We start from the raw sequence: 15,051 nt of genomic DNA, 5'->3' as shown, positions 1-15,051 counted from the left end.
TGCAATAATCCTGCTGTCTAATCAGGATCTTGATATGCCACACCTGTGAGGTGGATGGATTATCTCAGCAAAGGACAAAGGAGAAGTGCTCACTAACACAGATTTAGACAGATTTATGAACAATATTTGAGAGATATAGGCCTTTTGTGTATATAGAAAAAGTTTTAGATCTTTGAGTTGAGCTCATGAGAAATGGGAGCAAAAACAAAAGTCGTGTGTTTATATTTTTGTTCAGTGTAGATTGGCCCTGTAGCACCGCATTATGTAATAATAGTGCAATATGTAATAATTATTCACCCCATTTTGTAATTAGAACACCGCTTTTTGTAATAAAAATTCTTGAACGCATTTTGTAATCAACTTTGCCACATTTTGCAATAACTTATTACATATTGCAACAGTTATTACAAAATGCGGGTGTAGCACTTTAAAAAAAAAAAAGAAAAAAGAAAATGTAATAATTTGGTGCATTATGTAATAAATCATTGGAAAACCATTGAAACTGATGCTTTAATTGGAAAAAATGCATCATACCAGTAGAACAACATTAAGCTTTCTAGTCTAATTATAATTCAGTTTAAAAAACTAGTCAGATATTTCATTGGTCATTCATTGGAAATATTCCAAATCTTTGTTTTAATAGGCAGTTTGATGTTCATTTACTTTCATCTCTTGTTACATTAACACACAAATGGAGCTGTAATAAAAAAAAAAACAATATTCCTTTTCTATATTTGTGTATGTTATGCTTTGTATCATGTACAATAGCATGTATAATATAATGTGCATGACATAATCCAGACTGCACGTGTGTATGTCTTCCAACATTTTAGTGCACCTGTAAGTTTTTTTGTCAGTAATACTTAATTAGTGCAGATTTTGTCTCTAGTTTGCAAACACATTCTCCATTATAATGAAAACAGTTACATTTGATTTAGCTTTGACCAACAAAACATCCTACTAGCTTTTTAAACTCAATTCTAATTAAGATGGAATGCTCAAAGAGGTTATATTTTGCTAAACCCACTTTTATTAGTAAAAGTAAATAATTGTATATTGTAGAGTTGAAACAACCAATCAACTCAAACTGATCCAAAAAAAAATCATTCAACCACATTTCTCCTGAATCAAAGCTTTGTTTCCTTCTTTTCTCTGAGTTAAACATTGGTTCCACTGTTGTGTTTCACACAGACCCAACGAAGCTTCAATTCAGGAAAACTGCAATAGAATATTTCCCTTCAATCAATTTGAGTCAATTAATCAAATTGTGAATTTTTGCATTCGCTTCAAGCACCTAATTGATTAATCAGTTGCAGCTCTAGTATATTTTAACTGTGTTGTATTTCATCCTCCCTCTTGGCCAGGACTCCCTTGGAAAAAAGGTTCTTAATCTCAATGGGATCTTTTTTCCTGGTTAAATAAAGGTTAAATAACTTAAAATAAAAAAAAATAAAAAAATGTTTGCCACCTGTGCATTAGCGGATGTTTCAGGTTACCCTCTCCAGTCTCTTTTCCAGCGTCTCTCTGTATAATCTCCGTCTTCGATGCCACCTGATGCTGCCGCATCAGATTAGAAAACGTCGACTCTCTCCAGGGTCACTCAGTCAGAGATTAATGTCATCCTGAAGAGCTCCTCTACCGACATCTTGTTTGCTCAAAGAGTCGTCAGCACTTCACACCGTCAGCCGTCACACCCTTCCTTTTCAGTTCCGACCGATGTTTACCTAACCTCGCCTTTTTTTTTTATAAGCATTCGAGGTTTTTGCTATTGTGTGACGGTGAAGAGATTTTGTCTTGGTGTTAGAGGGCAGTTTCTCAAGATGTGCAAGTATTGCGAATGAAGAAGGAAAAGAGACTGGGGGGAATAGGAATGAATAGATTCATGTCGCTTGGAGATTTCATTCTAATATTAAAAGGGCGCAGTGATCCTCAGAGCTTTTTGGTTAGAAATAATGACCCGCCATTGAGGTGTAACCTAAAGAGAGAGAAAGACAGAGAGAGAGATGGTTTTCAAGATGCATAAAACCTGCAAATGCACTGTGCCATTAGCTGTGTTTCAGCTGTCATTAACATGCAAACTACCCACAGCCGGATCCTAGACACAGTGTAATATTATGCAGTGCAATCGGTATGTGTTAAACTGTGCTTATAAGGAAGCACAAAACGTATGTTGGAAATACATAAACATAAAGCAATCACAGAAGGAACGGCTTACATGTGCCAGAATAAAGCGGTGATATTTTGCATTTCACAGCATGCCTGATTATAATATACTGTACCAGCTGACAAATTATAATATTTTCCAGCAGAAAAATAAATTACGTGACCATACTGTTTCACATGCATATTATAGTTTTGTAATCTTGGTGAATTTATGTACATTTCTGCACACATATATGCATCAGGCTGAGACATTGCATTACTCACTGAGCTGAAACACAGCGGAGGTGTTTTTTTTTTTTTTGACAAATATGACTTGTATGCTTTATACCTTTTCTTATTTGTCACAGACTTTCACGAAACACAATAGAGAACAAGAGCATCTCTATGCGGAGTGATGAGGCCGAAAGCAGAACTGTCAAAGCATTTCTAAAAGTTTATTTGTACTGGAACGTTTCAAGCAAATAACCGACCGTGACAAACGACAGCATAATGTGAATCCTGCAAACACTGGTAGAAACTGAACTAAGAAACAGAGATCTGGAGACTTCTAAATTAAAGATTGAATTTTCACAATTTGGATTTGGTTACTAGTTGAATAATGATATTAATCTTAGTTAGTTAGTTAGTTTAGATGATTAGATTACATTAGATTAGACAGATACTTTATTCATCCCAGAGGGAAATTTACAGGTTCCATCAGTATCCACAAACTAAAAAAAACAACAATAATAAAAACACTTTAAATTTCGACAAGGAGTCAGAGTTTAGTTTTATTTCCAGCACATGAAATCATCAGATAACAAAGAACAATCTGACATGGACAGACAAAATTTTTGGCACTCTAAAAGGAGTGGGAAGAAGTATAATTTACAGATTCCCACCCTTTTTTTTTTTTTTTTACAAACTAATAATTGATGAAGCTGAAAGCAAAACTGTCAAAGCATTTCTAAAAGTTTATTTGTACTGTAACATTTCAAGCAAATAACCGACCATGACAAACGGCAGCAAAATGTGAATCCTGCAAACACTGATAAAAAAAGGACCAATGGACCAAAAATTCAAACCAGATGTAGACTAATGTTATGAAGCAAGTTTGGAAGCACTTTGGGTCTATTTTAAGAATAAAACTTACTGAGATAAAAGAGAAACTATTTTTCAGATAAAACACATTTTTATATTATTTTACATTGTATTGAATACAAAAATCTGCATGTAACACGGTCAAAAGGACACAATAATTACACGCTACTATATATATATATATATATATATATATATATATATATATATATATATATATATATATATATATATATATATTCTCTCACAGGTACATTTTGGATATTGAAATAATTATGCAAGGCAGTGTTTCACAAAAATGATTGCTGTTGCAAAATCATTTATCATTTGCGATTTATTTGTGTTTAAATGGGCAGGTTCTGTATGTAACACAAGTGGACACAATGGGTTACATACACAACCTGGAATGAGACTGAGATTCATGAAAAACCCACATGTCTGGATTAAAAAAAACACACTAGGATCATCAAATTTAACACACTGTCTTTATTTATAGCGGTATATAAGAGCATTTACAGCCATGTTTTCCAGATCAAATGCACTGACACCTGCGTCGTTTTTCCTGTCCCAATTTTGGTCCTATTTTTGGCCCCAATATTTTATTAAAAATTCATTAATTTTGGGATGGCTCAGAGCAAGAGTATAATTTTTTTTTTTGCATTTATCTGAGGTCATCATTAGGTTCATCCTAGGGCATAATCTGCTTAAATTTCTCTTTTATCATTGGGTCTTAAAGCCAGAAAAGTGCCAGGTACTAAAATAAACCCGGTTTCATCGAAGCACCCATATAACTTCAGTCATTTTGCATTCTCATAGAATCTTATTGATCTCAGTGCTATGATGTTATTTCTGATTTGTTATATTCCATTGCTCAACATCATAGTATACCTTTTCTTCTTCTTTTACTATATGTGTTGAAATAAACAGTTTGACTTCTAAACTAAACTCAGCACAAAAAGACAGTTACATGTTTTTTCTGAATGCTTAAACTCTAGCAGTGATTCTTTATCTGTGAAAGTATTTACACTCGTAGCCAAAGTTCATTGTGTCAAACTGAATGCACAACATCTCTACGCTTTTTGAAAATCTATAAACATCAGTCTGTACTTTACTATAATATTCTGCCAGCGGCCTTTACACATTGTCATATATATAGAAACACTGCGAGTTAATCACTGCACTTACAAATCAAAACTTAAGCTTAGGCATGGGAACTGATCCCTGCGACTAAATAGGCCCCGGGGCCAAATAATTAAAGACCAGAGTATTGATAAGCTGTAGCGGAGCTGGAGAAACAAGATGTATTACAGCAGCGGAAAAGTTGGTAGTTTTCTTCAGGCTTTTACATTGTCCGTGATGCATTTTTGCAATTTTCAATCCGTATGAAAAGCTCAGGTCTCTGGGGGCGGATGATTCTGCAATGGGTTTGTTCATAAATTTGATGTGAAATGGTCAAAGTGTCACTTTAACTCTTATTCAGAGCAGGAGGAAAATAAATGAAATGAGCAAAAAATCAATAAAGCAATCAATACAATTAACAAAATTGAATAAAATATTAAGTAAAATGAGCAAAAATGAATAGAATAATCAACATAAATGAGCAAAGTTATCAATTAATTAACAAAAATGAACCAAATAATCAACAAATGTTATAAAGAAATACATCAAATAATCAACCTAAATGAACAAAATAATGAATTAATTAACACAATAATCAACAAATTTTATTAAGAAATACATAAAATAATCAACCTAAATGAACAAAATGATCAATTAATTTACTAAGATGTACACAGTAATCAACAAATTTACCAAAAAAATGGATAAAATATTGAATAATCAAACAAATGCACAAGAAAAATATATATTTTTTAAAAAAAATCAACATAAATTTTTAAAATAATCAATAAAAGTGAACAAAACAATCAACAAAATGTATGAAAATGAATAAAATAATCAATAAGAGTCAAAATGCGGACAAAAGATTCACAAAACATGATCAGATACATGGATGCGCAATTCATTTTAAAATTTATTAGTAGTTTTTTTTTTTTTTTGAAAACCTGAATCAAACATTCATTTCCCAGCATCTTTTTTTGTTATATCAGTCAGTGGTTCTCAAACTTTTTACAGTGGCGTACCCCCTGAAATATACTTTTTTATTCAAGTACCCCCAACTCTTGCTTCAGCATTTTTGATTGAAAAAAAAATTGGGCAAAATTAGTTCCTGTGCCAAAGGTGTCTGTTTATATTTTCAAAGCTTTGTAAACAAACAACATATATTTAACTGTAATATATATAAAATAACACATTTTTAAAAGTCAATTTTGGTTGCAAAATATTCTTTGTATTTAACCTTTCTTAAGTAATTTATCACCATTTATTGTATTATTATCTACTTTATTTTGCATTTCTTCGGTGAGAATCAGGTTTTTTTCCTACATTTAATTCACTGATCATGTAGATGTTCATAAAAGCTCAGATTAAAGTTGAGGGTTATTATATCAGAAACAGAAAACTGAAGAAAAAAGTGACTTTTTAAGTAAATCTATCATTAACTGAACATAAACCCAGTGTGTCCATCCACTGTCATTGGTCCAACTCCATGGGTTTTACTGGTGAATCAATGTTGTAGACCAGTGGTTCTCAAACTTTTTACAGCGGAGTATGCACTGAAATATACTTTTTATTAATTCAAGTGCCCCCAACTCTCACTTCAGCATTTTTAATGGAAAAAAATTAGGCAAAATTAGTTCCTGTGCCAAAGTTGTCTGTTTATATTTTCAAAGCTTTGTAAACAAACAACATATATTTGACTGTAATATATTAAAAAAAAACAGGTTTTTTTTTTAAAGTAAGTTTTGTGTATATAATATAAACTGAAAAGTGCCCTCTTTCAATGATAAGAAGAATAAATAAATCGGTCATTAATTAATAAATGAACCTTTCATCAACAAAAAATAATTACATATCTACTTAAATAAACTTATTTTGAATAATATAAAACAGAAATGTTCTTCAGATGTTACCAAAGCTTAATCAAGATGATTAACAATAAAACTATTATATGAATGTATTTATTGTGTTTTATTTATCAGCATTAATTCTCATTATTTATTTTGTATTCTGTACATGATGAGTCATTTAGTGTATATTAAAAAAAAAAAAAAATCTTCAAGTACCCCCTGGGGACCTTCCAAATATCCCTGAGGGTACACATACCCCACTTTGGGAACACCTGTATTAGGTTATATCCTCCTAAGAGCCAGTAAGTAAACATTTTTGGCCATTTTACATTAAATAATTGCCTTAATTGGAAACAGCATGATGCAACAGTTTTTACAGATACATTTTTATTGATTTATTTATTTATTTTCATATAATGTCCTTTTCAGTGGATATTTTTTAAATTATTTATTTTAAAGTAAAGCTGTAAAACTCTTGTCACTACAGAGGACAAAAATGCATTGCTGGGTCTCAGGAGGATGTAAAATTATTCACAGTAGTACATCTATTACTGGGTTTTTCAGATTTATTTACTAAAGTCTGGTCAAAAATACTCACATAAATGAATCTGATCATTGATTATGAGGTTGAATAAGTGCTTGAGCTTTTTGTCTGCACACCAACAGAAAGTTGATATATGATATATGTAAAGTGTCAGAACAAATGAAATTCATATTATATGCTGATGACACAAATATTCTAGGAACCGGTGAGGATTTACAGCAACTTTTGGACATAATCACTTCTGAGCTAAATAAAACTAAATTATGGTTTGACAAAAATAAGTTGTCAATAAATCTGTGTAAAACAAAATTCATGATTTTTGGCAATTGTAAAACAAGTAATGAGATAAAAGGAGCAAATAGAGGGTGTAGATATAGAAAAGGTGAATCAAAACAAGTTTCTTGGAGTGAAAATTGATGATAAAATTTGCCGGAAACCTAAAATATGTACAAAACAAACTATCTACAAGCATTTCAGTTCTGGCCAGAGCGAAGGGGATATTAGATAAAAAATCACTTCAGATTCTGTATAATTCATTGATCTTAACTTATTTAAGTTACTGTTTGGAGGTATGGGCAAATACATATACTAGTTCATTACAAAGACTTTTTATAGTGCAAAAAAGAGCAGTAAGAATTGTTCACAATGTTGGTTTTCGGGAACACACAAATCCACTATTTTTGCAATCTAAAACTTTAAAACTCATTGACCTTGTGGAATTCAAAGCTATTCAAATAATGTAGAAAGCAAAGAATAACTTACTGCCAGGCAATATTCAAGAAATGTTTAGTGAAACAGAGGGAGGCTTTGATTTATGGGGAAAATTTAACCCTTTCATGCATGAATTATGAAAACTTTAGTCAAAATTTTTTTCTTGAGTGTTTTTATTCCTCCTTAGGCATGAAAAAAGCAATGTGATCTTTTTTTTTTTCTTTTCATGGAGTTACATAATGTCCATGCATTTAATTTTTGAAGTAAAGAAAATTGTTTACAACCCAATATCACAAAGTGAGATGAAAACAATGAAATAAAAACATTTTAATGCTGCTAATCTGATGTTTTTTTCACATTTTAACATATTCTAATGCTAGTTATTACTCACTTCATGGAAATAATATACAAAAAAAAAAAAAAAACTTTTTGTCTAACAAATAACAATTGATTTACACTAAAACATGTCACTGCAGATCAGGTTTATCAAGAACAGCAAAGTTACAGTAATGGTCTGAATTGCAGTGTTTGGGATGGTGCGTAAGTGTCCACTGTGTTGGCTGATACGGAACTAAAACAAAAAAATCCATGAATATACAAGAGAACAGCTGTAGAATAACTGTCCACTGTAGTGACCACTATGCATGAAAGGGTTAATTTAAAGATTCATAAAGTACGAACTATGTTACAAAGTTTCTGTGTCACCATCTGTGGAGTAAAATTTTGGAACAAATTGTGTGTGGAGATAAAACAAATATCAAACATAATTCAGTTTAAAAAAAGATATAAAGAATTGATTGTTTGTATGACTGAACTGCCATGATCATATTGTTGTGAATAATTCAGTTACTGCATTATGGATTGTTGTGGTTTGGTGCTAAAATTAGGAAAATAGTATTGTTTAATTGTATTAAATTAATGATAAAGGTGTAAAAGCACTGAGGGGTAGGATTAAATAAGTTTATACTTCTTCCTACTCCGTTTTGACCATGCAAAATTCATGTGCTTGTGCTTGAATTCTGTCCATTTAAATGTTTTGTTTGTTTTTTTTTGTCTTAATTTGCTTTGTTTTGTTTTATTTTGTTTCTTTGCACGTTCGAAATAAATAAATATATCAAATCAAATCAAAGTTATCACACACAGATGTAAGAAAAGATGTCTGATGATGTTTTGGAGAGGATAAACCGTACCCTTAAGGATGGTTTTAATACACTAATAATACGTCTCACAGCTCTTCATTAAACCATTTCATTACATGTATTTCGTGGATTGGATTTGGCCTATAGTCGGAAGGATCTACAACAAAATGTGCGACGGAACGGTGAGAAGGACAGTAAGCGTTGATTTCTGTCTCTTTAATGCGTTTCTTCCAGATGTTCCCTCTTTGACAGATGTAAACTGTAAGCTCGGTGTATTTAGTAAAGACGGGAGACTCATTATTAATTTCGTCGCCGTACTTGCTACATGATTTGCACCAGGTGAAGCATTAATTACAAAAGCTAACGGTGCGTTTCCTGCTGCGTTGGCCTCTAATGCTTTTCCGGTCAGGATGTGGGAAAGAAAAGAGGTTTTATAATGAAAGATAGGATGTGAAAGCTGCCTTCCAGTTAAAAATAATGAAGTGCCTCCCAGCTGCTGTTGTCATCTCATAAATAAAACACTCCATATTGTTCATAATGACTATTTTGTGTTCTGGTACGCACTAACACCATCACTCATGTTAAAAATGGTTTTGTACGTTCTCCGAGGACTGGTAAACCGCCCGTGTGGGGTTTGTTTTATGATTTAAACCTACGTTATGTTACTCAACAGCAGCGAACCAGAAACCAATCCATAATAAATTCTGCTGTAAAGTAGAGCAATTTTTTTTTTTTTAGGTTTAGATTTAGTGCACTTAAGTCAAATATTTTTATTATGTCATGTATTTATGTAGCTACTTTCTGCTTGTTTTTAACACTAATAACCAGATAATGATTAAAAACCACTGATAAAGACAAAGAATTTTGTTTCTTTTTTTTAGCAAGTGCTTTAAGCCTTAGGGATCTGAGCCTATTTTGGCCGTTTTTCAGTACTTTTGATTTCGCCTTTATACACTATATAAAGAAATGTTTACTATACCCATGTTTGTTTGTTTTGTTTTGTTTTTTTCAGCACAACTTCATCTATCTCATCTGCCTATTATTTTTTTCACTTTAACCTACTATATCAACACAAAAGGCCAAAAAAACACACAAACTATAAAATCTGATTTGAAAAATGTACATAATTTATTGCATAAGTAACACAAAGATGTTAAACAAACCTTTTCAAAGACTTTAAAAGTGAATATTGGTTCCAAATATTAAGTATATAAAGTCAAAATTGTAATAAATTAACAGTATACTCAAATATTCGACATAAAAGCAGATCTTACATAGGCGTTTTCTTCCCCCTGGTTCTTCCGGTTTCCGCATCCAGTTCAGGTGGGGTTCATCCTCACCCTTACCTGTAATGCTAATGCAGTCTGTGGATTAGAATCCGCAGATTCAGCCAGTTTTTTTTCCATTTTGAAAAAGGACAAAAAATGACGACGATATGGTCAGAAATATAACGCCCGCCCACCTCATTTTCATACTTTTACTCAAGTTTGTTTGCTCCAGTTTGAAAACCTCATATCTCCAGTTGTTTTTGCTTTATCGGCATCAAATAAAAAGTAGGAGAGTGTTTCAAGTCCGCACTTTCAAATGCAGTTATCGCCAGTGGTCTGCGTGACTGACTTCCAATGCTACGACGTGTTGAAAATGTCATGTGATTCAGTCATGGGGCCGTGACAGTGGACCCCTAAAGGTTAAGTGAATTTATTAACAATTATTAAGTGTCCTGTTAATCTCAAATTGTTCAAAAATATATTAAAGCCCCTGGAAACCTTAACCCATACAGACCCAGTGCTACTATTGTGGCAGTTCCCAATTAAATTTTTCTCTAGATTTAACCTTTTTTAAGTGATTTATTACCATTTATTATATTATCCTCTGTATTTTGCATTTTTTCATTGAAAATCATGTATTTTCCCATATTTAATTCACTGATCATGTAGAACAGGGGTGTCAAACTCATTTTGGTTCAGGGGCCATATTTAGCCCAATTTGATCTCAAGTGGGCCAGACCAGTAAAATAATGACTTAATAACATATAAATAATGACAATGAAGTTTTTCTTTTTGTTTTAGTACAAAAAAAACCCAATTAAATTATGAAAATATTTACATTTTACAAAAAAGATGTGAAAAACCTGAAAAAAACAGAAATTTCATTGAAAAATTAGTGCAATTTTCACAATATTATGCTTTGATTTATTATTTATACATGTACATTACACACAGTGTTACGAAAACATTTGGTAACAGGCAGAATATTGTTAAATCTTTGGAGTTTGGAACTAAAATTTGAACAATTTCTGCAATATTACATCTTTTATTATTAACACAACTACAGATCACAGTGGATCCATAAATGCACAAAACATTTAGTAACAGACAGAATATTGTTAAAATTGCACATTTCGGGTTGTTCATCTTTGTTTTTATTTGAGTATTTATTTGTATTATTGTGAAAGAATAGTTTTGTAAATGTTAATATTTTCACAGTGTAATGTTATTTTTTTCACTTCAATTTTTTCCACATAATTTTTCACAAAGAAAATTCGTCGTTGTCATTATTTATGGGTTATTGTGTTATTTTTGCTGTAGATCACATCGGTCTGTATGTGGAACCTGAACCAAAATGATTTTGACAACCTTGACTGTTAAGGTTAATTTTTGCACTTTCATCCTGCGGGCCGGAATGGAACCTTTGACGGGCCAGATTTGGCCCCCGGACCGCATGTTTGACACCTGTGATGTAGATGTTCATAAAAGCTCAGATTAAAGGTGAGGGTTATTATATCAGAAATGAGGAAAACTGAAGAAAAAGTAACTTTTTTGTAAAATATATCATTAACTGAACATAAACCCAGTGTCTCCATCCACTGTCATTGATCCAACTTCATGGGCTTTACTGGTGAATCAATGTTGTAGAAGATGATGGTGTATCCACGGCAACTACGGAGCCTCTGAACGTCCAAACGGGTCATATCTGATGACCATGAAAAGATGACAAACTGTATTTTACTATAATTATTTACATATGCTGATAGGATTAGTAGATGAACAGGTGTTTAATAGTTTATGTCAGTAGATGGTTTAGGTTGCCAGTGGTTCATTGGGTCTTTATGGTTTAATGGAAAAAACCCTCTAAGTATGCATTGACCATAAGAGATGCCAACCACAAATGCAGTTATGGTAGAGATCAGGGGTGTCAAACTCATTTCAGTTCAGGGGCCACATTCAGCCTAATATGATCTAAAGTGGGCCGGACCAGTAAAATAATATAAATAATAGGATAAGAACTTATAAATAATGTCAACTCCAAAGTTTTCTCTGTGTTTTTGAGTGAAAGAAGTAAAATTCCATTATGAAAATGTTTACACCTACGAACCGTACTTGAACATAGCATAAACAAATATGAACAGCCTGGAAATTCTTAAGAAAAAAAGTGCAACGTTAACAATATTTCGCCGAGGTTGATCATTTATACATGTGCATCACAACTTAAAGATTTAGTAACAGGCAGAATATTGTTAAAATTCCATATACTTCTCTGAAGACATTTCAGGTTGTTCATATTTGTTCAGGTCATTCATATTTTTTGCAAAAGGAGAGTCTGTAAATGTAACTTTTTTTTGTACTTTTACTTTTCTTTTTTACACTAAAACAAAGAGGAAAATTGGCAGTTTTCATTATTTATAGGTTATTATGATAGTATTTTACTGGTCTGATCCCCTTTAGATCGAATTGACCTAAAATGATTTCACCATCCTTGATTATTAATATCTTCAGTGTAATTTTTGTATTTCACAAATTCGTCCCAAGGGCCAGATTGGACCCTTTGGCGGGCCAGTTTTGGCCCCCGGGCCATATGTTTGACACTTGTGGTATAGATTATATTATTACCTCCGCCAAGGAGGTTATGTTTTTGCCAGGGTTTGTTTGCCTGTCTGTCTGTCTGTTTGTCTGTCCGTTAGTGTGCAACATAACTCAAAAAGTTATGGACAGATTTTGATGAAATTTTCAGGGTTTGTTGGAAATGGGATAAGGAAGAAATGATTAAATTTTGGTGGTGATTGGGGGTGGGGGGGCCCACGGGGGGGCCCATTTCCAACAAACCCTGAAAATTTCATCAAAATCTGTCCATAACTTTTTGAGTTATGTTGCACACTAATGGAGAGACAAACAGACAGACAAACAAACAAACAAACAAACAAACCCTGGCAAAAATATAACCTCCTTGGCGTGGGGGGGCCCACGGGGGGGGGCCACTGATCAGCCTTGGCGGAGGTCTGTGCTCTCCGAGTGCTTCTAGTTAAATATAGACTAGCAGTAAGGAAGATTAAAATTAAATGACATTAAGCTACTAACACGTTTAGCACCAGTGATTGTGGTGCTAATGTTAACATCTGATACAATTAATGCAATCTTTTTTTTTTGTTTTTCATGTTTAGTTGGTCTATTTTACTGTATTATTGTTTCTCTATGTTGTTCAAATGCAAAAATGTCCAATTAAAAGAGAGTTTTAAAAAAACGGTAAAGACAAAGACTTCACCTCATCAAACTGGTCATGACCTACCCTGATGTGTCATATGCATATATTTTCTTTTGATGCTTAAACGGTTGTGTTATTATGCAAATGTTCTTTTTTGTGTCACATCTTACTCTCAGCGGTAGACGTCTTAAGATTTGCAATGAGTCATAACACGATATTTGGAATGGAAAGTAGTGTCAGCTTTTGACAGCAGGTATATCACAGTGACAGTTTTTTTTATCCTGGGAAAACTGAATGAATATGAATACAAAATAAGACTTTTTATGATTTGTTCTAGCTGAGAGCTGCAGGCCTTTACGATGAATGAAAATGAAAAAAACCTCCACCTCGTGTCGTTGTTGCAGGAAGTGATGTCAGTAGACGAGGAGTCCACTTCATGCTACTGCCTGATGGATTCTACGAGCTGCCACCTGCTGCTGGACCAGCCGGGCTCGTACGCCCTGGTGGGTGAGCCCCTGACGCAGGTCGCTATCAAGAGGCTGAAGCTGGCGGTGTTCGGGAGTTTGGAGAGCGACGCCATGAGCTACAGCCTGCGGGTATACTGTGTGGACGACACGCCACACGCCTTTCAGGTAGGACAGACAATTATTATTATAGTGTTTAGAACACAGGTGGCAAACATGCAGCCCGGGGGCCAAAACCAGCCCACCAAAGGTTCCAATCTGGCCCGCGGAATGAATTTGCAAAGAGCAAGTTAGGGCATCAAACTCAAAAATAATATCATAATAACCTATAAATAATGACAACACCAGTTTTTTCTCTTTGATTTAGTTCAAAAAACATTAAATTATGAAAATGTTTACCTTAACAAACTATCCTTTAAAATGTGAATAACTTGAACAAATATGAACAACCTGAAATGTCTAAAGAAACTTAAGAGTTAAGCGCAATTTTAACAATATTCTGCCTGTTACTAAGTGTTTTGTGCCTTTGTAGATGTGACCTATAATGCATATGTGTAAATGATAAGTTGAGGCATAATATTGATAAAATTGTGCTTGTATTTCTTAGCAAATTCCATTTTTTTCAGGTTATTCACATCCTTTTTGTTTGGATAGTTTGTAAATGTAAATATTGGCATAACTGAATTTTATTTTTTACAATAAAACCACTTGGAGTTGCCATTATTTATTGGCTATCATGTTATTATTTTACTGGTCCGGCCCACTTCAGATTAAATTGGGTTGAATGTGGTCCCCGGAAGAAAATGAGTTTGACAGCCCTGGTTTAGAATAAAGAGCTGTGGTTTTATTATTAACCTTTATTCAACCAGGAAGAAGTCCCATTGAGATTAAGAACCTCTTTTATAAGGGAGTCCTGGCCAAGATGGGTGGCAGCAAATGCAACACACAGTTATAAGATTACACAGTTAAAACACAAACAACTGACACATTTGACAATAAATAGCTAGTAAAAATAACATTTATGAGTAGATTATGAAAAATAAGTGCAAGATATGGGCCCAGTCCCAATTCACCCCTTGGCCATCCCTTTTACCCTTACCCAGTTTTTTTTCAACCTTGGAGTCGGGACCCCATGTCGGGTCACCTGGAATTCAAACAGGGTCGCCTGAAATTTCTAGTAATTGATTAAAAAAAACCAAAAACTTACTAATAAAAAATATATGGTGAGTTGAGAGAGACAATCCCAGTCCATAAAAGACATGACAAACTGTGAAGCTGAAACTGAAGCACTGTGGTTCTGTTTATCTGTCAAATGTTCATTGTGGTCAGTTTCAGATGCTGCAGCTCTTTCATAATTCATATTTGAATTCTTGTTTGTTCAGTATTAATTGTCAGCCTTGTAAATCCAAGTTGGATTGACTGTACATATCCTGACCAAGGAAAATCAAATTCTCACTTTGTGCAGTAATCTACACCTGGTTTTACTGCGTCTGTCCATAATAATA

At 33.3% G+C, this 15,051-nt stretch overlaps 1 protein-coding gene across 1 annotated transcript in view; it reads left to right on the top strand.

Annotated features, from left to right (window-relative positions):
• The window catches only part of unc5db (unc-5 netrin receptor Db), an 816,925-nt gene that overhangs the window by 726,339 nt on the left and 75,535 nt on the right, over positions 1–15,051 (top strand). The window contains exon 13 of the mRNA XM_030144147.1: positions 13,487–13,714. Coding sequence (XP_030000007.1) covers positions 13,487–13,714 — 228 coding nt within the window. The remainder of the gene's footprint in view (positions 1–13,486; positions 13,715–15,051) is intronic.

This window comes from Sphaeramia orbicularis, chromosome 9 (genome assembly GCF_902148855.1).
Source record: "Sphaeramia orbicularis chromosome 9, fSphaOr1.1, whole genome shotgun sequence".
NCBI classification, from domain to species: domain Eukaryota; kingdom Metazoa; phylum Chordata; class Actinopteri; order Kurtiformes; family Apogonidae; genus Sphaeramia; species Sphaeramia orbicularis.
Note: the sequence above shows the minus strand (reverse complement) of the source record. Positions and strands in the feature narration are given on the sequence as shown.